The following is a 25,957-nucleotide window of genomic DNA, read 5'->3' as shown; positions in this document are numbered from 1 at the left end:
CCCCGGTCTCTTGCAGTCGTAATGTATCTGGGGATCAGAAAGAGGAACCTAAAGACACCAAACCCCGCTCGCTACGCTTCACCTGGAGCATGAAGACCACCTCCTCCATGGAGCCCACAGAGATGATGCGCGAGATCCGCAAAGTCCTGGACGCCAACAACTGCGATTACGAGCAGCGCGAGCGCTTCCTGCTGCTGTGCGTCCACGGCGACGGCCACGCCGAGAGCTTGGTCCAATGGGAGATGGAGGTGTGCAAACTGCCCCGCCTCTCGCTAAACGGCGTGCGCTTCAAGCGGATATCAGGAACGTCCATCGCTTTCAAGAACATCGCCTCCAAAATTGCCAATGAACTGAAGCTGTAAGGAAAAACTAGTGGAAAATGTGAAAAAGCAGCAAAAAGGACTAAGGCACAAAATTAGAGTAATCAAGCTGTACATTCTTTTTGAACAAGTAGCAGATACAAGGATTGTTTTCCTTAAACACTTACAAAGTATGTACTGAAAATATTGTATAGAATCATGCCTTAGGCAATAATTTCCTGCATCTTTGAAGCATTATTATTAATATTATTATTATTGTCATTATATTGTTGTTATTATTATTATTGTCGGATGGTTTCAAACTAGGAAAACAATGACGGTTTCATTTCTGTTTTTTGTTTCATTTATGCACTACTGCAGTAGGTGCCCTTTGGGGCCAAAAAATTAACATCAGTGACTGAAAACGCATATTTTAACCAGACAGAGAGAAGAGGGATGGTTAATCGCACCAGTATTTTTTCTTTATCGTTCCAGCCCTAGAATGCCCAAACGAAATGGCCAACGTTGATTTAGATAGGAAATTTGTACATTTTCCCTAAAAGCACCATCCATTCCTTTGCTTTCCCAAGCATTTTTTTGCCCCCTCAACTCTCGTCCCTTTTCAGGATATTCCCACCTGTTGTATAGCGCTAGACGTGGCTGAATATGGACAGGATCCGACAGATTCTGGTGCCAAGGAGGCGACTGGCGGCACTTCAGGAAACCTCACGGATTCAGTCGGGCTACTGCAATGGAACGTAAAGAATGAGATCAGGAACATTTTGCTTCCTGGTCTAAGTATTTAGTTTATTTCTTACAAAGTGTTTTTTAAACGTCTGAGGAGATGACGAAACAGTCTCAGATGTTCTTGAAATGTCTTTGCTTTGGCTCCGGCCCCCGGGGCGCACCACAGAGTCATTCTGGGACACAGTCCAGTTCAGAACTTTAACTTGCCATTTCTAGGCTTCAGTATTCACTCCCATCCCTATAAACCATCTGCACTTTTGTTGTTATTCTTATTTTGTTTAGATTTTTCTATTTGTTTTTTTGGAATGTAAATAATGTACCTTAGTTTTGCAGCAAACGGCATATTGATATACTTTTTTTTTTTTTTTCTAAGTCTGGCTGTGAGTCGGAAACTATGGAAATTAATGTAACTCATCACAGAATAAGGTTAATCAGTGTCTCCATTAAAACAACTGAAAATCAGTGATTTGTGGAGTGAATTTTGTTGGACTGGTTTTACGAGGCACATTTCAGACATGTAAATGTGAATTTAACAGGTGGAACATTTCATTTGTTTTAACTGCTGAAGATCTTAAAATGAATTTGGGAGTTTTACAAGATCTTCAGTACCAGATATAACCTCATACTTTGCAGGTTTTTAGGTTCTGTGATTTTAAAAGGCTTGTTCTCACCCTTTATGCCATGATGTTGTCATCTTATTAATCTGGGTCTCCAAGCATAAAGTCTTGGTCTGCTTCTGGTTTAAGGTCTATTTCTGTACAAAAGATGATCATTTCTTTAACCACTGGTCAGCATGCTTAGAGGGGATTTGCAAGAATCCGGTTGCTCTAAATGGCTACTTGACAACCATAAAAATGAGCTCAGGGATTCAAAAGCAAAAATCAGTTCAAATGGACAGCTTGTTTCCAGGCTAGGTCTTGATTGGTCAGGGTCTTGACTTTAAATGTTGTAGAAATCATAACAGTTTGTCCAGAAATGTTTTGCATTGGATGGAGTTAATCTGTAAAAATATAGAAACAATGTAAAATGTGTAAAAACTATTTTCACTCACAAATTTCTAGTAAATTGCTGTTAATTACAAAGAAATGGAAAGTAATACATTGAATTAAACATAAAATTGAGTAAAAAAGACTTCAGATTCATTATTCAGATTATTTTTTTACAGTGTATACAGAACATTTGTTTGCTGCTTTGCTTATATATATATATATATATATATATATATATATATATATATAGTCATGGCCAAAAATATTGGCACCCTTGGTAAATATGATCAAAGGCAGCTGTGAAAATTAATCTACATTGTTAATTCTTTTGATCTTTTCTATAAAAAAAATCACAAAAATCTATCCTTTCATTGGATAATAAGAATTAAAAATGGGGGAAAATATCATTATGAAATAAAGTTTTTCTCAAATACACGTTGGACACAGTTATTGGCACCCCTAGAAATTCTTATGCGTAAAATATCTCTGAAGTATATTCATATTCACAATTTTGAGCACTCCAGGGTGATTATGAACATGAAATTATCCAGCCATGGCTTCCTGTTTCACAGAAATATAAATACGAGGGAAAACAAAGCCCAAATTAACTTAATCATCCACCACAATGAAAAAAAAACAAAGAATATATTTCTGATGTGCAGCAAAAGATAATTGAGCTTCACAAATTAGTGAAGTGACTTTAAGAAAAGAGCTACAGCAGTGAAAATTCCCATTTCCACCATCAGGGCAATAATTAAGAATTTCCAATCAACATAAAATGTTACGAAACTGCCTGAAAGAGGACGTGTGTCTATATCGTCCTAATGCACGGTGAGAAGATAGTTTGAGTGGCTAAAGACTCTCCAAGGACCACAGCTGGAGAATTGATGAAAATAGTTGAGTCTCGGGGTCAGAAAACCTTAAAAAAATGGTCAAACAGCACCTACATCACCACATGTTGTTTGGGAGGGTTTCAAGAAAAATTCTCCTCACTCATCCAAAAACAAACTCCAGCATATTCAGTTATCAGACAGGACTGGAACTTCAAATGGGACTGGCTTCTATGGTCAGATGAAACTAAAAAATTTGCTTTTTAGCAGCAAACACTCAAGATGGGTTTGGTGAACACAGGGATAAAAAGTACCCCATGTGTACAATGAAATATACTGCTGTATTTTTGATGTTGTGGGCCTATATTTCTGCTGGAGGTCCTGGACATCTTGTTTAGACACATGGCATCATGGATTCTATCAAATACCAACAGATAAAAAATCAATAAGTGACTGACTCTGTTAGAAATCTTATAATGGGCCATGTTTGGATCTTCCAACCGTACAATAATCCAAACACAAACCTCAAAAACAACACAAAAATGGGTCACTGAGCACAAAACCAAGCTTCTGCTGGCCATTCCAGTCCTCTGACATGAACCCTGTAGAAAATGAGTGAGGTGAACTGAAGAGGAGAAGCACCGTCATGGAGCTGTGAATCTGAAGGATCTGGAGTGATTCTGGATGAAGGATTGGTCTCTGATCTCTTGTCAGGTGTTCTCTAACCTCATCAGGCATTATAGGAAAACATTTAGAGCTGTTAAACTGGCAAATGGAGGTTTCAAAAAGTATTGAATAAAAGGGTGCCGTTAATTGTAGCCAATGTGTATTAGAGAAAAACATTTATTTCATAATGATATTTCCCCCCATTTTAAATTCTTATTATCCAGTGAAAGGTTAGATTTTTGTGAATTGTTTTAATAAAAGATCAAAAGGATTAACAACCACCTTTGGTCATATTTACCAAGGGTGCCGATATTTTTGGCCATGACTGTATACATATATATATATATATATATATATATATTATATATTAATTTGTGTATTAAGATTAATTTATTCAGTTATGTCAAATAATTTAAATAAAAAAAGATCAAATGGTTTTTAAGATTATATAAAAAAAATATAGCTTAGTCAAACGAGTCCACGTTTTATATTATTATTTTTCACCAGTATAGGTGTATAAAAGTGTCTAGTGAAAAAAAAAATAATAATTGTTTTTTGCAAGATCATACAACATTATACACTAAAATTACTGTTAGCAGTCACACATATATATTTGCAAGCTGCCACCTTCTATTTCTGATATATCACCTGATTTCTTACATAATTTCCAGCATCTTATCTATTATATAACAGCTCTTCAAACTCATAAAAGCTTTTCCAAGAAAAGAATCCAGCCCTGAACTTCCATGCGTCTGTCTACAGCTGGGTGATCTCATGCACATCATCCTCCTTGTCTATCTCTCCTTCAGAACTCACCAATGCAGTAATAAATATAAGCGCAGCCATGCGTGATTAAACTCTGACCACGCCCATTTCCACGCGTGATCCGGCTAGCCACGCCCCGTTTTCCATGTATTGTTCAGTAGTGATGGGTTAGTGATTCCTTTCCACGAATCGGTTCTAAATTAATTTGATGTAGGCCTTGTGTGTGTGTGTGTGTGTGTGTGTGTATATATATATATATATATATATACACACACACACTCACCGGCCACTTTATTAGGTACACCTTGCTAGTAACGGGTTGGACCCCCTTTTGCCTTCAGAACTGCCTTAACTCTTTGTGGCATAATTCAACAAGGTGTTGGAAACATTCCTCAGAGATTTTGGTCCATATTGACATGATAGCATCACGCAGTTGCTGCAGATTTGTCGGCTGCACATCCATGATGCGAATCTCCCGTTCCACCACATCCCAAAGGTGCTCTATTGGATTGAGATCTGGTGACTGTGGAGGCCATTTGAGTAAAGTGAACTCATTGTCATGTTCAAGAAACCAGTCTGAGATGATTTGAGCTTTGTGACATGGTGCATTATCCAGCTGGAATTAGCCATCAGAAGATGGGTACACTGTAGTCATAAAGGGATGGACATGGTCAGCAACAATACTCAGGTAGGCTGTGGCGTTTAAACAATGCTTAATTGGTACTAAGGGGCCCAAAGTGTGCCAGTAAAACCATCCACTAGAGATGGTTGTGCGTGAAAATCCCAGTAGATCAGCAGTTTTTGAAATACTCAGACCTGCCCTTTCAATTGGTGTTACCAAGCAATTGAACAGGTGTATCTAATAAAGTGGCCTGTGTGTGTGTGTGTGTGTGTATATATATATATATATATATGCATGTGTATATATGTATGTGTGTATATATATATATATAAATGTGTGTGTGTGTGCATAAATATATATATGCATGTGTATACATGTATGTGTGTGTGTGTGTGTGTGTGTGTGTATATATATATAACACACATATAAATAATTTTTGCTGTACTTCTCGTCAGTCAAATCCTCGGTTCACTATGTTCATTCTGATGATCCGTAAAAAGCGTTCCGTTTGATTCGTGAACGATTCATTCAATATGTTTCCTGAGTGAATTGCACAGACCACTTCAAATTTGTGAACCAGTTCAACCGATGTATTAAAAAGATCCGACTCAAAAGAACGAGTCGGGCATCGCTATGATTTAGCTTTGGCCACGCCCCCATTGTTTCTCAGCCATCAGGGGGAGTTTTGCCTGAAAGATCGAGCGCTGTTATTGTAGCTGCTGTTTTTGACAGGGAAGATTCGTCTCTTTTTCTCGATGTTTCTTCAAAGCACCGAGAACGACATGCGTTTCAAACCGTCTCGAGACCGACTGTACAGCGCGCGCTGCTGCGGCTGTTGTCACGTGCGGACTGGAACCATCATCCTGGGTACCTGGTACATGGTACGAGGCGTAAAGCATTCATTAAACATAGTCTTGTAGTTTTAAGCTTAAATTAAATACATCTATATCCTTTCCTCCCGTCATTTAGAGGCGTGTCTATGTTTTAAAGTGCGTCTGTGTGGATGTTTTTGGCTGGCTCTGCCGTGTTAGCTCGATGCTAACCACCGCTAAGCTAACTCAATGTTTTGAAATGGAAATATCGACAAATAAGACACGCAAACGTGTTTAGACGTGCTGTATGTTGATTAAACACGTTTTAAGAACCTTATCGGTTTATTGAAGTAGGATAATAAGATGTGGCGTTTATTATGAAGCGTTTATTTATCATTTATTTGTACGCTAGACAGCTAACGTTAACCCGCTAAACGCTAACTGAGGCCGGAGGTTGAGTTCACCAAACTGTCATGGGGTTGAAGTTCAATTCGTTATCATTTTGTACTAAGTATGTTTGGATCAAGTAAATTGTTTAGAAATAAATAGCAATTATTGTATATTACAGGGTAACTATTTGTAATAACTGTATATAGGAGTAATTACGAGGTTAACTAGATTGTAAACAAACAAAATTAAACTAATAAACGATCATTAAGTGTGGTTTGGCAAGGTTTATGAATGCTTTTGGATAAAATGGCACTGGCAGTATCAATGAATCTGTCTTTAACTGTCAGTGGGAAATTAATTTGTAAATAATTATATGCCAAAGTCTGGACCTGGGCTGCGCTTCTCAAAAGCATCGTAAGGTTAAGTAATCGACGTGGACCCATTGAAACCAACGGAGCTTTTCTGGTTTCCAGAAAACCAGACCAAATGTTTCCTTTTAAGATTGACTGGTTTTAATTTCAGCAGATTATTTCACTTTTTTTTATTGTTTGAATTATATTTTCTAAGTAAAGATTTTTGAAGGAAATGTTTTGATCTCTGTTATCTTGAATCTCTGTTTTGAAGTGCAATAACAAAATTCCCAGGAAGTCACATGACATAGTGAATGATCAGACTTTCGGTTTCATTAAGCTGTTTAAATATTGTCTACTATCTTATCTACATTTTTACTAATATAATCACTCTCTCCAAAGGTGGTGAACCTGTTGATGGGTATTCTGTTGACTGTGGCAGTAACTCACCCCGAGAACGTCCCCACTGTTGACATACAGTATGAAGTTATCGAGCATTACTTTGCCTCGGACAGGATGTCAGGTACGTTCATAGGATCTTTACGATAATTAAATGCTGTAAATTTATATTTAATACTAATACAGTGCCAAATAATTATACTTTCTGTGCTGTTTATATAATATTTTGTACTTTATTTAATAACAACTAAATTTTATTCATATTTATCATCTCTAAAATGACCACTGTTACCTCTCTGTTACCCCTACAGAGAATGCTTGTGTGGGCTTTGCCATCTCTCTCCTTATGCTCACCATTAGTTCCATGATGGTGTATGGGGCCATTACTGTAAGTTTCTTTAAATTGATACATCTGTGCTATTTGTTAATTGTTTTATGTTAAAACAAATAAAATAAATCGGCACCAATAACCCTTGTGCTGTGCTGAAAATCTTTTACACGATTTGTCTTTCATTGTTAATTTCTCAATTTTTATGATATATTATCACCATATTTTAAATCTTGGCAAAATTATAGCGTAAGAAATTTATTAGCAATTTTTTGTAGGCTGCTCATTTTTGACTAGAAACACTGCAAGTGTCCACAAGAGAAAAACATCTCCACAAAAAAGTACAAAATAAATATGTTTTGAGAAAATGATTAGAGCTCAGCATTAAGGTTAAAAGGGTTGTCAAGACGTTATATCAAATATTGCATATAATGCAGTGCTATGTTAAACATTGTACATTTTCTTTGACATTTAAAGGCTATACAATGAAATTTATAATTTTTTCCTCTAACGTTTGACGTGGTCATGCATTCTAGAATAGAAAAATACGTTTCACCACTGTGTTCATCTGTACTTTACAGTCTTGCTTGAAGTCGTCTTTAAAAAACAGGTTGGATCTGTGAACTTTTGTTGTATAGTAGTTTGTTGTCAACGCATATTTGCCATACCTGGGGCCTGTTTCATAAAACAAGTTTACCAAATAAGCCAGGCTTATTTCAGTTAGTCTGACTTATTTTGAATCAAATCAACTGACAATAAGTCAGACTAACTGAAATAAACCTGGCTTATTTGGCAAACTTGTTTTATGAAAAAGGTCCCTGAGCTTTTTACCTTGAGTAAACATTGAGCTTTAACTGTCTATTAGACCCTGTGTATCCTCTGACTGCAAAATTTTAGGCCTCATAGGCAGTGAAATATCACAGCCTTGTTTATAGCTCCCTTTCCATGTTAAGCATTCTCTGAACTTAGTTATTCAGCACAGCTCCTCTTATTTGCTTAAAAACTGGATGATTCACTATTCCCTGGAGTTTTACAGGTTTGCATCAGCATTAAAATGGTGAGAAACAGTCTAAAAATAAAAGGGAAAAAACCCACCTCATGACACATTTTCCCTCTCACGCAGAATCGTGATGGCTGGCTCATCCCGTTCTTTTGCTATCAGCTGTTTGACTTTGCGCTGAGCTGCCTGGTGGCCATCAGCTCCCTTACGTACCTGCCCAGAATCAAGGACTACCTGGACCAGCTGGTCAGTCTGCCCTCTGCTGCCACTGATGGCCGTCTGTTCTCAAGCCTCTGACATTAGAAGTTAATGTAAAACGCTTAAATTTAAAAGATCTCTTTCTCTTTTAGCCGGACTTCCCATACAAAGACAACCTGCTCTCTCTGGACTCCAGCTGTCTCCTGCTGTTTGTGCTCATCTTCTTTGCCATTCTCATTGTCCTTAAGGTAGATATATGAACACACAACACCGAATCTGTTATGTTTTATATGTAAAACAGATTATTTTAGAGTGTTTGTGTTTTTCAGGCCTACCTGATCAACTGTGTTTGGAATTGCTATAAGTACATAAACAACAGGAACACTCCAGAGATTGCGGTCTATCCTGCTTTTGAGACCCCACCTCAGGTATGTCCATTCTAAGTTACTTTGAGTTGAAAAGATTATATTAGATCAGAGTATTGTAATTAGAATAAATCTAAAAATAATATTGTAATTAGAGAAAGTATATTAGTTATTAAATTGACAACGTCAACATAAGCAACAACATTGTACCAATCCAAGCACTACATCATGAACAGGCTTTATACTATAAATTAAAATGTATTATTGATGTAGTGCAATGTTGTTGTTGATATTCTAAAACATGTACAGTTCATCAGTGGACAATTTTCTGAAGAAAAAAAAATGTCTTTGAGCACCGGTGTATAATATTGAATGAGCTTTTTTTATATATGCTTATTAATTTTAGTTTAAGTCTTAGTAATTTTATGTACCTTAAAAAAAAAATTTGTTTTTGTATTTCTATGTAGCTTAAAAAAAATCCAGTTTTAATAATATTTAGTACTTTAACTTTTTAAAATTAACATTTCATCAAATATTTTTATTTACTTTCAGCTTTATTTAAATTACCAAAAAAAATAAAATATTTTTAATAGTTTTCTGTTCACCGTAATAACACTGGCCTGTTGTACTAGTGGATGATGGGAACAGATACAATGATTTCCTTTTTTAGTGGTCTTTTATTCTGAAAAGAAGAGGATCTTAACCTCCCTCAGTAGTAAAAATGTAGCCCCTTAAAATACACCATTCACTCTGTTACAGTAGAGGGCACTCTTTGCCTTTCGAAAGAGGTTTTGAGCAGTGTTTCCTTTTCACCAGTCCTCAACAGAACCCAGATGTATCGTTTTTGCTTGCTACCACAGGAATGTGTGTCATGTAGTTTTGTCCAGAAATATGACTTCAGATTGGTTTCATTGGCGTCTTCTTTTTATCATAGTACATCCTTCCCACCTATGAAATGGCCATGACAATGCCAGCGAAGGAGCCTCCTCCTCCTTACATGCCAGCTTGAATTCCCCTGACTGGTTTCTTCAGTAAAAGCCAGTGCAGACACCCATCTTTGCCTTTCGATCCTGCCTTCCATTCCAACACATGGATGGCGTTTAGACTCCCAGCGTCCACTCATCGCATCAGCAGCTTACATATTTGCATAGACTTATCCATGACTCTTTCTTTCGCATGACTCTCGTAACAGTTCATCACTGCAGATCTATTTTTGTAAAACTATAGGAAAGCGATTGAAGCGGCATGGTGTTGGGGAAGAGATCATGTGGTTGTGGCAAGATTTATTTTAATTACTTGGTGTTGTATCTGTGATTTGACATCTCTTTTGTGGACATCATGACTCGGGCTCTGCAATAAATTGTGCTTATGACCGAATTATATAATTCATAGTCAATCACTAATGAAATTGTTCTGAGATGGGACAGATAATCTGCCGTTTTAAATTTTTACCAATGAAAGCTTTCACTTTACTTGCCACTTTGAGATCTTTATTTTTCCATGCTTTTCAATGGCTGTGTTTTTTCCTGATTGTCATAGTAGAGGACGTATTGTGAAAATCAACATTGCCCTACAACTTGACAGGGCACTTGCATTTAGAATCACCTAAATCTGTTTTGCAAGTTTAAAAATCTGTTTAGACGATCCAGTGTGATGGTTAAAATATATATTTTTTCCATTGTGTACTTCATTAGTGGATGTAAGACTTTCATTCTTTTGAAACGTGAAAGCTCAAAGCACTTTTTATCTTGTTTATGTATTTAGTGTGTGTGTGTGTGTGTGTGTGTGTGTGTGTGTGTGTGTGTGTGTCTTTTCCATCCATTGAACCATTGTACACCATCATGTTGGCAGCCGTCACAGTGATCTGTTTTCATGGTAACTACTGGGTAATGCTGGTTAACATGCAAGAGGAATCCTCACATGAACAATGATATAGAGTAAAAAAAAAGGAAACTGCTAGTGCTGTATAAATCAATGGATGCATGTTGTTTTATTTTGTGGTCCGTTTCTTTTCTTGTACATGTTCTGTAATCTAATTACTTCAATAAACACTTCAAAACAACATATCTGCCATCAGACTTTCCCCCCAGTGGACATTTGGTTCATTAGTATTACTTTATTACATCTGTAAGTATAAAACGTCAGATTCCAAGTGATTTGATGTGGGACTCCCCCTTCTGTATTTGGATTGGACAAAAATCTGACACGTTTCCTGTCAACCCTTTAAATGTGCAGTCTGGGATGTTGAAGGAATCATACTGGTGTCAGTTAGACGAGAGGACCGCACACAAACTTGAAGCAGACTTGAGAAGAACATAGAAACAATGAAGTCCTTCATTGGGAGTTTGGTATATTGCCTCTCTCTTCTGCTGGTCGATCTCTGTGAATCCTATGACTTTAACTATCCATCCCAGATTTTAGCACAAAGTTACGCACAAAGAAGAAATCATGCGCTTCCACACCGGACGCTGAACCCAGCAGGTAAGTTCCAGATCTGAAGTTCTAATGTTTCTCAGTTAATGTTTGCATTGTATCTTGAACTACTCTACATCACTGCAATGGAACATTAATGGTTTCATTATTTTCCTTGATGCACTACAAAAATTGTTTGTTTACTTTGTGCATGCTGTAACATGAATATGAATGGAAGTTTCTAGTGCAATGCACAATGTTAGAAATTTGTCTAGTGCATTTATAATAGCAAATGTGAAATAAAATACATGCACATTTAAGGCCAAAGTATACTTCGGCCGTCCGCGCACCGTCCGCATTACGTCATTTTCGCCATCAAGAGGGCTCATGGACAGCCGCGCACACCGTCCGCGTGCAGGCAATTTTTTGAGAGCGCGGAAGGTGCGCGTACAAAAGCACTCCGTCCGTCCGCACTCTTCTGCGGCTATACGTTTGAAAGCTGCGCGAGACGGAACGGAACGCGGAAGGTGAAGTATACCTATGAAGGTAAATTTGGTGCAAAACAACTGAACGTCTGTGACAGCAGAATTGGTAGATGTAGAGAATAGCCACATGTGTATCAGTAAATTTGAAGCAACAAACAAAAGTCGCAAACTTTTATATATATATATATATATATATATATAATTCCATGATTTTTTTCTCTCTCCCACAAACACAACACAATAGTTACTCCTTCTCGAATCCTTCATTGCAGAGACACAAATTCTATTCTACGAATCCCAAATCAAGAAACTCGTGCTCTCACATGTTCTGCTACCATTGCTGCAGTGAATATGGTGCAAAACACATTCACACACCTGCATCAAAAATGTGAAGTCACGGATGAATTATCTACATCCACAGATCAGTATGTGAATTCTTGCAATGAGATTTGCACACTTTTAGAATATTTTTTTACATATATATTTTTTTCCTCAGATGCTTTTTCTAGCACAAACACAAGTACATAACAACGGCTTGAATCTGCTGCTACGAGTCTTAAAGCTGTTTTTCACCTGCAAATGACTAGTTTAGCGCACTCTCCCTTCTGCACCACATATCTGTGACAAATGGTGCAAAAGTGATTTGTGCATCTGTAGAAGCAACGGCGAGCACTCTTCAGAGATCAGAGGATTATAGCCAATAAGAAGAGCTAGTTTGGGCGCCTATCAGCAGGGAGGGAAAAAAACTTATTCTGTTTTTTTCTTTTTCTGAAATCACTCACTGTTATACTGTACAGTATATGTGTTTATAGTTTAAATATTAAATGAGTTTAGCTTCAACCCTGATAAAACTTGTCTACCTGTAGCCTTCTAGTAGTCCTAATCAGTGTTGGCCACTATAGTTACTAGCAACTTAGTTACTGTAATAATATTACTTTGTGCAGTAACTAGTAGTGTGACTAATTACTAATAAGATTTCAGTGATATTACAGTTACTATCCATAAAACAGCTTAGTTACTTTTGATGCCTCAACCCCGCTGATTTAAAATCTAAAAATCAAATAATTCCTAGATTTTTCATAATTTTCACGAATCGCACATGCATGTGATGTCTCCATGGCAGCAGGCAAGCTTGGAATATGAAAAAGCTTACATTCAGCAGATGGAAATATTGCATTATATTGATTTTGTCAGGAAAAATGATGATCTGAACACTTGTGTAAGTTGTGGCTGTACTTTACTCTGGCATTACATCCCTCCCATATCCCTCTGATCAACATGTGCTACATTATATTACTATAATTCAAAATCTTTTTGAAAAATCAAACAGTTTCTTACAAACTTATGTGATTTGATAAAATACATAATGAAATGTATATGTAATGGAGAACTTACAATTAGCTTAAAGCTGCACATGACAATTAATGAGATTGATAGTGACATTCAAGTAGAAGAGTTGTATTAATCACTATTGAGTGTTTGTAATAACTTCTGACTGCGATCCAATGGGGATATTGGTCAAATGATGAGGCAGAAATATATTGTTAGTAACATTCTAGAAGAATTTTATGTGGAAGATGCACAGTTACAACTTCTGTGGGGCTTGAAGAAACAGTAATGTAACTAGTAGTGTAACTAATTACTGTTGCCAGAAAGTAACTATTACTTTTGAAAGGAGTAACTAGTAATGACTGTATCTGCAGCATGGCAAAACAGACTTCACAGAAATAAAATACAGTAAAAAATAGTTTGTGTTGTTGTGTTGACAAGCTCTCTGATGAGAAACACCACGAGGGGATTCAGGCTGATGCTTTGTCTTTGTGCACTCTTTCCAGAATTCCATCTGATCTGTGACTCTGAATGGCATTTGGTGCCACCAGGGTTGATTCCTGGAATGAACCTGCAAGCACAAAAAAAAAAAAGTGTTTACAGAATTTGCCCTAACTACCAGATTTTGTGCTGTATGCACTTTGAGATTAATTAAAAATACAATATACTCTCTGAACGCACCTACAAGGAAGGTGCATAATTAGTTGATAATCCATCACAAATCATTAAATTTATAATCCATTCCTTATAATGCATTCCTGTAGATCAAACAGTAGGTCAAAGCAGCTTTACAGTATTAAACAGGGAAATAGTGTGTCGTTCTCCTCTGGCCAGATGAACCAGCAGGTTGTTCCATGCTGCAGCAGAGTAAAATTGTGCAAAGGACTCATCTGGTTCCTGTGGTCTTGTCCCAATGACTGTCTTGGAGACAGGGTCTTCACTGGGGATCAGTCTCTGGGGCTCATCTAGGTGTCCTGGCTGTAGAGGTCATCTCTAGGTGCTGATCCACCATCTGATCTGGATACAGTCTGGATCTGGGTGGCTACGGTGACCTTGGAATAAGAAAGAAACAGACTAATTTTAGCGTAGATGCCATTCTTCTAACAGTGCAACAAGTACATCAGGTGTTTTGGGAAGTGTTCCCGGTTCCGGTTGACCTAATTAATTGAGCCTAACAATCCTTTAACGGATTTGAATTATAGAAATGCGATAGTGTATTATGTGTAAACCAGGTTAAAGAGATGGGTCTTTAATCTAGATTTAAACTGACAGAGTGTGTCTGCTTCCCGAACAGTGTTAGGTAGACTGTTCCAGAGTTTGGGGAAAACAAACCAGTATCCGTTAAATAGGAAAACAATCTCCCACGCACAGTTGATTTTGATATTCTAGGTATTATCAAATGGCCAGAGTTTTGAGATCGCAGCGGATGTGAAGGACTATAATGCGATAAGAGCTCACTCAAATACTGAGGTGCCAAATCATTCAGGGCTTTATAGGTAATTAGCAAGATCTTAAAATGTATACAATGTTTAAAAGGGAGCCAGCGCAGTGTTGATAGATTCGGGTAATCATGGTTCTAGTAAGAACTCTAGCTGCTGCATTTTGAACCAGCTGGAGTTTGTTTATTAAACGTGCAGAACAACCACCCAATAAAGCATTACAATAATCTAGCCTCGAGGTCATGAATGCATAAATTAATGTTTCTGCATTTGACATTGTGAGTTTAGTATTATATTGCTGAAATAATGGGGTTGATTCCCAGGGAATGGATAACGATTTAAAAACAAACAAAAAACCTTTAACTAGTTTAATTCGGCTAATTTACCAGTTCATGTTATCCCTGTTATGATGGCAATCACAAAAAAAACTCCAACTGGAATGTATTGCAGATGATATGATCCAGAGCACAAACTAGAAAATAATAATAATAAAAAGCAGTAATTGAAAATACTGTTTGGGTAACTTAACACAATAAAATGTGTACATAATGCAGCACAAATTGCTTTGGATTAAAGCATCTGGCAAATGCAGGAATGTAAATATAATGTAAAATCAAAAGTATTTTGAGTTACCCAATTTAAATAAAATGGACAGCTGGCTATTTAATGATTCTGTACCTCATAGTCAGCATCCCTGTTTGTGCTTGGAGCAATCTCCTGTAACAGAGTCACAATCCTGTTAGTGTTATTGTAGTTTATGGTCAGAGAAAAAACTACCATACAATAACAGAACTTACAGGTTATAATAAAATAAACAACATTCATAATATTTGTAAGCCAAACTTCCTATATATTGATAGTCTGTTCCTATACACCCCGTTCTGTGGGTTATTGAGTAGCAGCCAGTCAAATTGATACTTGGTCTAATTCGGCTAATATATGGCAGCTTAATCACCTGTTGTTACCGCCTCTATGATTCAATCAGAAGAAAAGACTCCATTACACCTCCGATGCAGGTGACATTACCAATAGATTAAAACCTGAAAATAAAATACAAAAGATGTACATGTCAGCGGTGTCTTAACTCATTTTTCTTTACTATTTTCACGTTACCTTGCTGCTTGCATCTGAGGCAGTGTAGAATTATTCTGCTTCCCTGATTGATTCGGTAAACTGACCTTATAACTTAACTTACGAGCTGATGTAATCACCGTAATGATGGCTCCAAAACACACCCCCGACATTGCAGACGATAAGATCCACGAACTTGAACATAAAGAAAAATGAAGGAATCGAGAAGGTGTAACTATTGTGTTGTGTTTGTGGGAGAGAGAAGAAAATTTACAAGTTTGCGACTTTTGTTTGTTGCTTCAAATTTACTGATACACATGTGTGGCTATTCTCTACATCTACAAATTCTGCTGTCACGGATGCTGAGTTGTTGTGCACCAAATTTACCTTCATATATACCCGTGCCTTTAAGCACTGAAGGGATAGTTCACCCATAAATGAAAACTGTCTTCTTTTACTCTATGACCTATATGATTTTTTTTTCACCCCTGAAACATGATGATATTTTGAAAAATGTATCTTTTGTCCAAAAGATGTTATTGGACCCCAATGCTGTTCAAAAATCTCCTTTCATGTTCTGCAGAAGATAGAAATAAATACAGGTTTGAAATGACACGAGGATGATGATTGTGTGAAGTGAACTATTCCTTGAAGTGCATGAATGCTACAAAAAAAGCATTTGTGTGATATCTGAGTGGCATGTATTGTAAAATGTTTTAACAATGACGAATTAGGGCATTGCAAACAATGCCTGTTGTATTTGTTTGACTGACTTTCTGTTTGGCTAATTTCCTCTTCCACTTCAACCTTCTGATGGTCTGTAGTATACAGGAGTAAATACTGGTTAGATGGACCTGATGTCCCTAACAAACAGAGGAGGAAGATTTTGCCCCATCTAATCCCAGTAGTTTATCCAGGATCCACAGCTCCTTCTCAACCCAAAGTTCATGACTGGCTCAAAGACACACCAACCACAAAGGTGTATAATACAAATAATAACCAGTATCCAACTGAGGCACGCATGCAGCTGAGAGGTGAATGGGCACCAGTAGTTTGCCGAAAAGTTCCAGAACAAGCACTTGTACTTACAGGAGAATCAGGGGAAAGTACAGGCGTGTCAACGGTGGTGTCAAATCAACCACAACAACCGTATATAGGTCCTAAAAAAACTGTGGTTCTTCCAGAGCAATCGACAAATAACCAGCCAACCATTCCAACGGTTGCTCCTGAGACAAGTTTTTACCAATCAAAGCCATCAATGACCTTGGCAACCTCACAATCTTTGAATCTCTCCTTGCCTCAGAAACCTATGCCACAATCCTTGTCAACACTGGCGCAAAAACCAAATTCACAAGGTGCATTTCCCCAATCCCTTCCAACCACTACCATGACACCTGAGGCATATCCTCAAAGTACCTTCCCCGAATCCCTGCCAACATCCACCTTTACACCGGAGAGGTACTCTCAGAGCACTTTATCCCAACCCTTGCCAAAGTTCACCTATTCAAGAGGGCCATATCCTCAAAGAATCCCACCCCAATCACCGTTAGAGCCATATGACCAAAGTGCCTACCTAGAATCCCTGCCAGCATCCACACTGATGCCAGAGACAAATCCTCAAAGCGCTTCGCCTCAGCCTGTCCCAATGTCCACTCACAGATTAAGGCCTTATTTCCCAAAAATCTCATCCAAATCCCTGTCAACATCCAGTTTGACACAAGAGGCATATCTTCAGACCGCCCCACCACAGTTCCTACTAATGTCTACTGTGCCACAAGAATCATTACCAGAGGCACCAAACAGGATTATTACCCACGGCAGGGTAGCCATCACAGGGAGGACAGGTATAATTCCATGTATACTGTACTGCTTCATTTAACCCTCCATCTGTTCATGCTGGGGTATCCAGTCCTGCGTCTGGAGGGACAATGTCCTGCATAGTTGAGCCCCAATACATGCCTTGAAGCTTCTACAGGTGCATCTCAAAAAATGTGAATATTGTGAAAAAGGTCAATATTTTGTCACTGATTTCAGAAAGTGAAAACCATATATTATATAGATTCATTAAACATAGAGTGAAATATTTCAAGCCTTTATTTCTTGAAATTTTGATGATTATGGCTTACAGATTATGAAAACCCAAAATTCAGTGTCTCAGAAAATTAGAATATTACATAAGATCAATAAAAAAACGGATATTTTAAACAGAAATGTCAGGCTTCTGAAAAGTATGTTAATTTCTATGCACTCAATACTTGGCTGGGCCTCCTTTTGCATGAATTACTGCATCAATGCGGCGTGCCATGGAGGAAATCAGCCTGTGGCACTGCTCAGGTGTAATGGAAGCCCAGGTTGCTTTGATAGCGGCCTTCAGTTCATCTGCATTGTTGGGTCTGGTGTCTCTCATCTTCCTCTTGACAGTAACCCATAGATTCTCTATGGGGTTCAGGTCAGGCGAGTTTGCTGGCCAAACAAGCACAGTAACACCATGGTCATTGAACCAGCTTTTGGTACCTTTGGCAGTGTGGGCAGGTGCCAAGTCCTGCTGGAAAATGAAATCAGCATCTCCATAAAGCTTGTCAGCAGAAAGAAGCATGAAGTGCTCTAAAATTTCCTGGTAGTTTCTGCGCTGACTGTGGACTTCAGAAAACACAGTGGACCAACACCAGACGACGACATGGCAGCCCAAATCATCACTGACTGTGGAAACTTCACACTGGACTTCAAGCAACATGGATTCTGTGCCTCTCCACTCTTCCTCTAGACTCTGGGACCTTGATTTCCAAATGAAATGCAAAATTAACTTTCATCTGAAAAGAGGACTTTGGACCACTGAGCAACAGTCCAGTTCTTTTTCTCCACAGCCCAGGTAAGACGCTTCTGACGTTGTCTCTGGTTCAGAAGTGGCTTGATAGCCCTTTTCCTGAAGATGTCTGAGCGTGGAGACTCTTGATGCACCGACTCCAGCTTCAGTTCACTCCTTGTGAAGCTCTCTCAAGTGTTTGAATCGGCTTTGCTTGACAGTATTCTCAAGCTTGCGGTCATCCCTGTTGCTTGTGCACCTTTTCCTACCCAAATTCTTCCTTCCAGTCAACTTTGCATTTAATATGCTTTGATACAGCACTCTGTGAACAGCCACACCTTTCAGTAATGACCCTCTGTGACTTACCCTCTTTGTGGAGGGCGTCAATGTTTGTTTTCTGGATTATTGCCAAGTCAGCAGTCTTCTCCATTATTGTGGTTTCAAAGAACAAGAGATACCCGGAATTTATACTGTAGGGATGTTCATTAATTGAAACTCAAATGTAAATATTTTGAGATACTGATTTTTGACTTTCATGAGCTATAAGCTCTAATCATCACAATTAAAACAAAAAAAAAGTTTGAAATGTTTTACTTTATATGTAATTAATCTAAAATATATGAAAGTTTCACTTTTTGAAATGTTACAAGAAAAAATGAACTTTTTCACAATATTGTAATTTTTTGAGATGTACATGTAGTAATTCTGAAGACCTTCATCACTTATAGTTCCTATAGAACTGTTTTTTGCCCTACTCTGAAGTAGGAGCTAATTTAGTTCCCTCAAATGGAGTTCCTAGAACGAAGTACGTTCTAGTTCCTGCATTGCAAACAAGCCAAAAAGCGGGTACTTCTGCCAATAGTTCTAGGGTGCGAAAGTCCCTTGATTAGTTGGTTCAGGTGTGTTTAATCTGGATTGGACGTAAACTCTGCAGGACAGTGGCCCTTCAGTAGCAGGACTGGACACACTTCACATTAAAGCGGTAGGGATCTTAAGGTTTCTTTGTTGCAAAGGTGGACCAAGCAAAATGACATTAAGGGCCCAATTATCCTGAGTCATGGCTTATTCCTGCTGTAGGGTACCGTATATATCAGAAAAAGTGAATTTTCCATATTCCAGAAGCATTCTAGTATTCCAGCGTGTCAAAGTATGTCATTTTGCTCAAATCCAATGAGTTTTGTTTTAGAAGTGACCAAACTTAGTTTTTAGTAAACTGACTAATCTAATTTGACTAATCCTTTTGTTTGCATGCAAAGAATATGCTTTACTCATATATTTACCATTCCAATGGTTCAAACATATAATGTCAACTCTAAATCTGGTTGTTTTACTAATCCTTTAATGAACTAACACGCCAGTCTTCATTATATCATGTCGACATTGACAAAATTCTGAAGTGCTTAACAATCTCTGCTTAACTCTCAGCAACAGATTCACAATGTAGGAGCCGCCCACTGGACCTGGTCTTCATCATTGACAGCTCACGTAGCGTGCGTCCAGGTGAGTTTGAGAAGGTCAAGATCTTCCTGGCTGACATGGTGGACACTCTTGACGTTGGCCCTGATGCCACACGTGTCGCAGTGGTGAACTATGCCAGCACGGTCAAAATTGAGTTCCTGCTGAAGAACCATCTCACGAAGGACTCTATAAAGCAAGCCATCAACCGCATCGAACCCCTTGCTGCGGGAACCATGACTGGTATGGCCATCAAGAAAGCCATGGATGAAGCCTTCACAGAAAAGTCCGGAGCACGGCCTAAATCGAAGAACATCTCCAAGGTTGCCATCATTGTCACCGATGGACGTCCTCAAGACCAAGTCGAGGAGGTGTCAGCTGCAGCACGAGCTTCGGGGATTGAGATTTATGCAGTCGGAGTGGACAGGGCTGACAAGCAGTCACTGAAGCTCATGGCCAGCAATCCACTTGAGGACCATGTGTTCTACGTGGAGACCTACGGTGTCATTGAGAAGCTCACCTCGAAGTTCCGGGAGACGTTGTGCGGTAGGGTTAATGCAAAAAAGGGGAGATGGGGCTCTATGTCTTACCTTTTTTACAAGATATATCTCAGTCCTTGGAAGTGGGTGATGATTCATTCTCTGGAAAACAGTTGGGTCTGAATACCAAATTTAAAGTTGTAGTTTACTTCAGACACTAAATCCATGTGTTATAATCATTTGGAATTATAGCTTTCAAGGTAATTATCTTGTTTTGCAGAAGTTTGAATCATTGGATCGCAACACATTCTGAAGGAAATCGTTCTTCAGTATGCGAGTGCTGAAAAAGTCCACCGATCATTCAAAGAAGCATTCTTCTACGTTTGGCTCTTTTGAATGCTTTGAATCATCTAATGTATGTGCTTTGCATCCTATTTTTGTGGAATGAAGGTCTTGGAATGCTCTCGGTATTTAATATTGTCAATGTCTTTTCACAATTGTTGTAAGACTAGTGTACTTCAAGTATGTTTTTCATAGAAACCTCTGATAATTGAGAGCTTTTTGACTGTTTGTGGATAATTAAAATTGTTTGTCTTTTTCAGGGCAAGAGTCGATCTTTTGGACATTAAAATTGCTCGATCAAGTGCTGTGCTAGAAAAGTGCTTGCTAGTTCAGCCTTCAAAGTGTCCAAACAATTTGCTCTGTGCAGCTATCAGCCAGTATCATAACATACTGATTTAATGCTAAATGCTATGCAAACTAAGGGCATATAATTTGAGTAATATTATCATATAAGACCCAATAAAAGTCCCATAAAGTTTCCAGTGTGTCTTTAAGGGACTTATCACATTAGACATTTAGGACAAGCATTTTTTGTTTTTCCTTAAAACTAAAGCAATTTAATTTTAATTGAACTTAACATAAACTTACTCTTGCTAGAGTGGCCTCCTCACTCCAGTCGAGTAATGAAAGCTTGTTCCAGGTTTGGACGCCTGTGCAATGGGACATGACTGTGAGCACATATGTGTCAGCAGTGGCTCCTCCTTTTACTGCAAGTGCCGGAAGGGCTATATTTTGAACGAAGACCAGAAAACATGTTCCCTAAAACGTAAGAGCCAGCAGATTATGCTAACTGCTTTACTTTAGATTTTGAAGACATACTTAGTACGAACATATTTGATTTTCTCTAACAATGACTAATTTAAGCTTAATAATAGAGAATGCCTATAATGCAACAATACCAGCAATCCTATTTAACTAACCTCTTTAGCTAGAAATTGCTTGCCAGCTTATTGTTCTTGTTGTATTACTTGATATCATATGATATCATTTATTTTATTGTGTGTGCTAAGTTACAGGTTACATGAAGATGTAAATTCTGTTCCAAACATAGTGAGCTGCTTTGTCTACTGCCTATATAGGCAGCATTCTAACCATCAGGCAAACTCAAAAAAACGAGGCATTTGGGACACTTTACTAATGTCACACAGATGGTGCTCTTCACATAAAGCATACAAGAGGCTTGACAAAAGAGTCCAATGAGCATAAAAATTAGCACGCAAAAATTCATGAGAATAAAAACACATAGCACAAATATTTGTTAAAGATTTCTATTTTAATTAGTTGCATGTATGAATGCACTGCTGCATTAGAATTATTTTTTAGAAGGCAGCATAATCTTGTAGCTGATAGTCTTTGTGCTTCAAGGTACATTGTTTCAAGGCAGCTCATTAGGTTTTGGAGCAGAGCAGTAATTTAGCTAAATGTGTGCAATGTAATGATTTTTGTCCTCCAATCCAGCTCACTAGCAGCTGAATTCTGGACTTCTAGCCACTGATTCAACCCATTCAAAGTCACTGTTGAATTACTGTGGACTTTCTTCTTCTTGTTTCATTGTCAAAACAGTATCGCAGTAACATCAGTGTCAGTGTTGCTGTATGTCTGAGACAGATGACAAACCATAGCTTCATTTTTACAGGCAGATAGTTTTTCATTTTGATGCAAATGGAGCAGGGTGCATATTGGTTACGTGTTGGCTTGAAAGTGTCTGGAAATTAAGTTTAAAACCCAAAACTAAAAAAAAATCAATTTTATTATTAAAATATCATGCACATTTATTTTTCCAATTACTTCCAAAAATCTCATTGATGAGTCAATGTTAGTATTGAATTGGTTTCTTGCTTCAAATCAGATAATAAGCTTGGTCATAATGCCATTGTCCACTGTTTTACACAACATTTACCGAATCCCCAAAACCTTCAATGGAAAATTCCTGATGTTTACTTGTTTGTTTTTAAGGAGATTTTCTTGTACAGTATTGCCAGTGTTACTGTAGATGTCCTATGGCTTGTTCCAGATATGGATTCCTGTGAAATAGGACACAGCTGTCAACACATTTGTGTGAGCAGTGGCAACTCGTATCACTGCAAATGCCGCTCAGGCTTTGTCTTGAATGACGACATGCGAACGTGCTCCATTAGAGGCGCTGGCGCTTACGGACATGGTGACAGTGTACACAAGAGTGACCGAAACAAAAAGAATGATGGCAACCAAAATGGTGAAGGCAGTGCTAGTGAGTTACGATCAGAAATGACTATGACTTCATTCATACCATTTTGTGATCTAAAAACATCAAATTAAATTCCATCAAAGCATTAGACCTATCTTGTGATCAGATTGCTATTAATATTATTTTAAAGAAATATTAATTTTGCAACATGTCCCATTGGATATTCTGAAATCCCCCACCTTTTGGTCGGCACTATGGCTTATTTCAGGTGTGGATTCCTGTGCGTTGGGCCACGACTGCCAACACACATGCATCTCCAGCGGTTCTTCATATTACTGCTCGTGTCCTGCTGGCTTTGTCTTGATGCAGGACAAGAAATCATGTTTCAAAGCCAGTGAAGCTGATGGAGATGGTAGTGCCAGTGAGTTTTCTGCTTTAGACCTTCATAAATGGTATTGCTATCATACCATTTTATGATAGGTTTCTGTAGCGAGCTGAGAATGATTTGTCTTGTGGAATATTCTCTTAAGGAGTAGTTGTATTTTCTGTCATGTGTTGCTGAGATTTGTTAGCTGCAGGGATCTAGAGTTTTAACTTATTGCAGGTCTGGACTACTGTGCGCTGGGTCATGAATGTGAACACATTTGTGTCAACGATGATGCTTCCTATCACTGTGAGTGCCCCCGGGGTTTTGTGTTGCAAGAAGACAAGAAAACATGTTCCAAAAAACGTAAGAGTTAATAGAAGTTCTATTCAAGCATGTGTTTTCTGTAACCATCCACTTCATGTGCTGTGGGCAGGAATGATACCTATGAAAAAATGGGTAAAAATTCCAGTAGGCATTGATACTGGAAATAATGAATAGCCATTGAATATTGGAGATTAAAAAAAATCAAACAAGCAACACTTAAAACATTAGTATTTTTCACATGATGGTATATTATGTAGTGGGCAATGCCCAACCAGAAAGTCTTCTTGTATTATGTTAAAATGTTTTTGAATGTTTGAAGAACATCTCTAATACTCACCAAGCAATGCAATTATTTGATAAAAAAAAAAAAAATTTAAAACCGTAATATTGTGAAATTCTATAGTTATTTAAAAGACCTTTTTTCTATTTATTCATGTGATGGTAAAGCTGAATTTTCAGCAACCATTACTCCAGTCATGATCCTGCAGAAATCATTCATTAAAATAAATTGTAGTCACTAGGGTAACTTCATCTGTCAGTGTCTTGTAATTTCTGACATGTTGAGTCAGTTGAACACTGATTCAACATCGATGTAAACTCATAATATGTAACACTCTCACAATGTTGTGAGAAATTCAGAAAAGAACAACATTGCGTAAACGTGTTACATTAAAAGTGTTACATATTTGCTAAGGAACTTTCACTTTGTGCCTGCGGGGTAAATAATTTGATCTATAATTACCCCTAATTCAAATCACCTTTTTCGAGGTATTTCTGTGATGTTTGTTGTTTGATTGTGATGTGAAGAGGTGAAAGTGGAGATCATTCAGGACCCCTGCATGTGTGAGGCCCAACTGGCTTTCCAGAGGCAGACACAAACCTCCCTACAGGACCTCAACGCCAAACATATCCTTTTGAAATAACATCACAAGTCAATAACGTTCATCAGTTATGCTCGAAATACATTAGAGCCTTTAGTGGAACTACATTTCCCACAAAGAATGAATAATTCACACAAAAATCCTAATTCTAACATCATTTGCTGAGCTTAATTACTTACATTTGTTTCTGGAAACAGTGTATTTCAAACCCTTTAACCTTAACAGTCTTTATACTTGCTGCTGTCACAAGAAAGGTTGAGCAAATGGAAAACATGCTGGGACGCATGTAACGGAGCAGTTCTTGGTAAGCATTGATTCTCTGACACGATTTAAGCCGATTAAACATTTAAAAGTTTGATTTTTACTTCCGTTCATCAGGGGTCAACGTGTTCTGTGAACTTTCAGCAATTACTGGAGTGGATATGAAGCACTAGACAACAAGACGGCTTCTGTTTCATCACCGAAGCTTCATCATGGGCCACACTGATCACAAGAGTAGCTTTAAAACTGGATCGTGGCTGATGTTCAGATTATGCTTCTTAAACCACATGTTACCAAAAAAAAAGAATATTAACCATATTCAAATAGTAAGTAATATTAACAAGAGATAAAATTTTGCATGAAGTGCTGGAATGTATGTATAATGATGTTCTTTTGCGTCCCAGAAATGGTCAAAAGAAATCTCTGCATTTAAATAGACTAAATTATACCACGTATTGTAACTAAGGATCATTATCAAAGGTGTATTTTTTATTGCTTATGTTCATGTCAAAGAAATAATGTTCATATTTTTATTGTTTAATCTTATGTAGACTCCCATGTATACAGTTAAAGTTAAATAAAGACATTGTAGTCTACAATATTTATAACCAAGCAGTAATAATCATTATATTAAAACTTGTAACACTTTTAATCAACAGTCTCAAAGTCTCTTTGTTCATAATATTTGCCTTGATTTCATAGCTCACAGTGTATTGAAACGATACAGGCGTCCCTATAGAAATCATCTTCACGTAGTTCAGCTAGACAGACTATAGGTTTAACAGTAAGATGTGAAGAACTTGTCTGTCTGCAACCACTGTGAGATGTGCTTGAATCAATATCTGAACCATTACAGACCAACTGTAGACCTTCAGTCTAGCCGTTGACTAAACATAATCGTATAATCGCTGGCCAGGTGAACTGCAGGAAAACATGTTCTTGACAAGCTTTGTGAAATTCCCCTGATCAGGATATTCATCTATTTAATCACACATATATGCTACACAAACATTTGAACATCCCACAGATTCAGGCAGACAGAGAACTTCATCTCAAAATCTAAAATCGATTCACAACCTACAGGAATTGGGATATTTTCAAGAACGCATCAACTGATATTTCTCAATCACCCGTTAAAGCAAACAAAGAAAGTATTCATCTGGTTGCAAGGAGATGCAATGAGAGAAATATTTTGGAGAGGAGAGATCAGGACTGTTCAAGGCTTTGCTCACATGAGACTTCAATGTAACATGTTAATTCTCACAGCAAACACCAATATTTGGGTCATAACAAGGGTGAGCAAAGATCATTAGATTCGAGGTCTCGAAGTTCACTGAAGTCTAGGTGACGGTGCACCAGGCGCCATCGGTGTATTTCTTCAA

The 25,957-nt window shown here is 37.8% G+C and overlaps 3 protein-coding genes across 8 annotated transcripts in view; all 3 read left to right on the top strand.

Annotated features, from left to right (window-relative positions):
- The window catches only part of LOC306880677 (MAP/microtubule affinity-regulating kinase 3), a gene marked incomplete at its 5' end in the record, with an annotated part of 61,685 nt that extends 59,516 nt beyond the window's left edge, over positions 1–2,169 (top strand). For 5 of the 6 annotated variants that reach the window (XM_079434377.1, XM_079434376.1, XM_079434381.1 and 2 more), the window contains one exon: positions 17–2,169. In XM_079434377.1, coding sequence (XP_079290503.1) covers positions 17–362 — 346 coding nt within the window. In that variant the 3' untranslated portion in view covers positions 363–2,169. The remainder of the gene's footprint in view (positions 1–16) is intronic. The other variant, XM_079434378.1, reaches the window with a different exon arrangement.
- A 3,256-nt stretch (positions 2,170–5,425) lies between these two features.
- LOC306880287 (lysosomal-associated transmembrane protein 4A-like) lies at positions 5,426–10,838 on the top strand. The gene is made up of 7 exons (XM_079433732.1): positions 5,426–5,799; positions 6,873–6,993; positions 7,181–7,257; positions 8,321–8,443; positions 8,548–8,643; positions 8,725–8,823; positions 9,695–10,838. The coding sequence occupies exons 1-7, from the start codon at positions 5,674–5,676 to the stop codon at positions 9,767–9,769; spliced, it is 717 nt and encodes a 238-aa protein (XP_079289858.1). The 5' UTR covers positions 5,426–5,673; the 3' UTR covers positions 9,770–10,838.
- A 246-nt stretch (positions 10,839–11,084) lies between these two features.
- On the top strand, positions 11,085–24,356 carry LOC306880397 (matrilin-3-like; the record flags this gene model as incomplete). The annotated part of the gene is made up of 4 exons (XM_079433886.1): positions 11,085–11,241; positions 19,725–20,300; positions 21,216–21,341; positions 24,241–24,356. The coding sequence occupies 4 exons, from the start codon at positions 11,085–11,087 to the stop codon at positions 24,354–24,356; spliced, it is 975 nt and encodes a 324-aa protein (XP_079290012.1).
- Positions 24,357–25,957: the final 1,601 nt, after the last annotated feature.

This window comes from Barbus barbus (assembly GCF_936440315.1).
Source record: "Barbus barbus genome assembly, chromosome: 14".
Lineage (NCBI taxonomy): Eukaryota > Metazoa > Chordata > Actinopteri > Cypriniformes > Cyprinidae > Barbus > Barbus barbus.
Note: the sequence above shows the minus strand (reverse complement) of the source record. Positions and strands in the feature narration are given on the sequence as shown.

Bases quoted from the DNA above. Each gene is read 5' to 3' on its own strand.
- LOC306880287 (XM_079433732.1), top strand. From the start codon at position 5,674: ATGTTTCTTCAAAGCACCGAGAACGACATGCGTTTCAAACCGTCTCGA. The intron at 5,800-6,872 runs GTACGAGGCGTA...CTCTCTCCAAAG, and splicing joins TCCTGGGTACCTGGTACATG to GTGGTGAACCTGTTGATGGG. The intron at 8,644-8,724 runs GTAGATATATGA...TGTGTTTTTCAG, and splicing joins CCATTCTCATTGTCCTTAAG to GCCTACCTGATCAACTGTGT.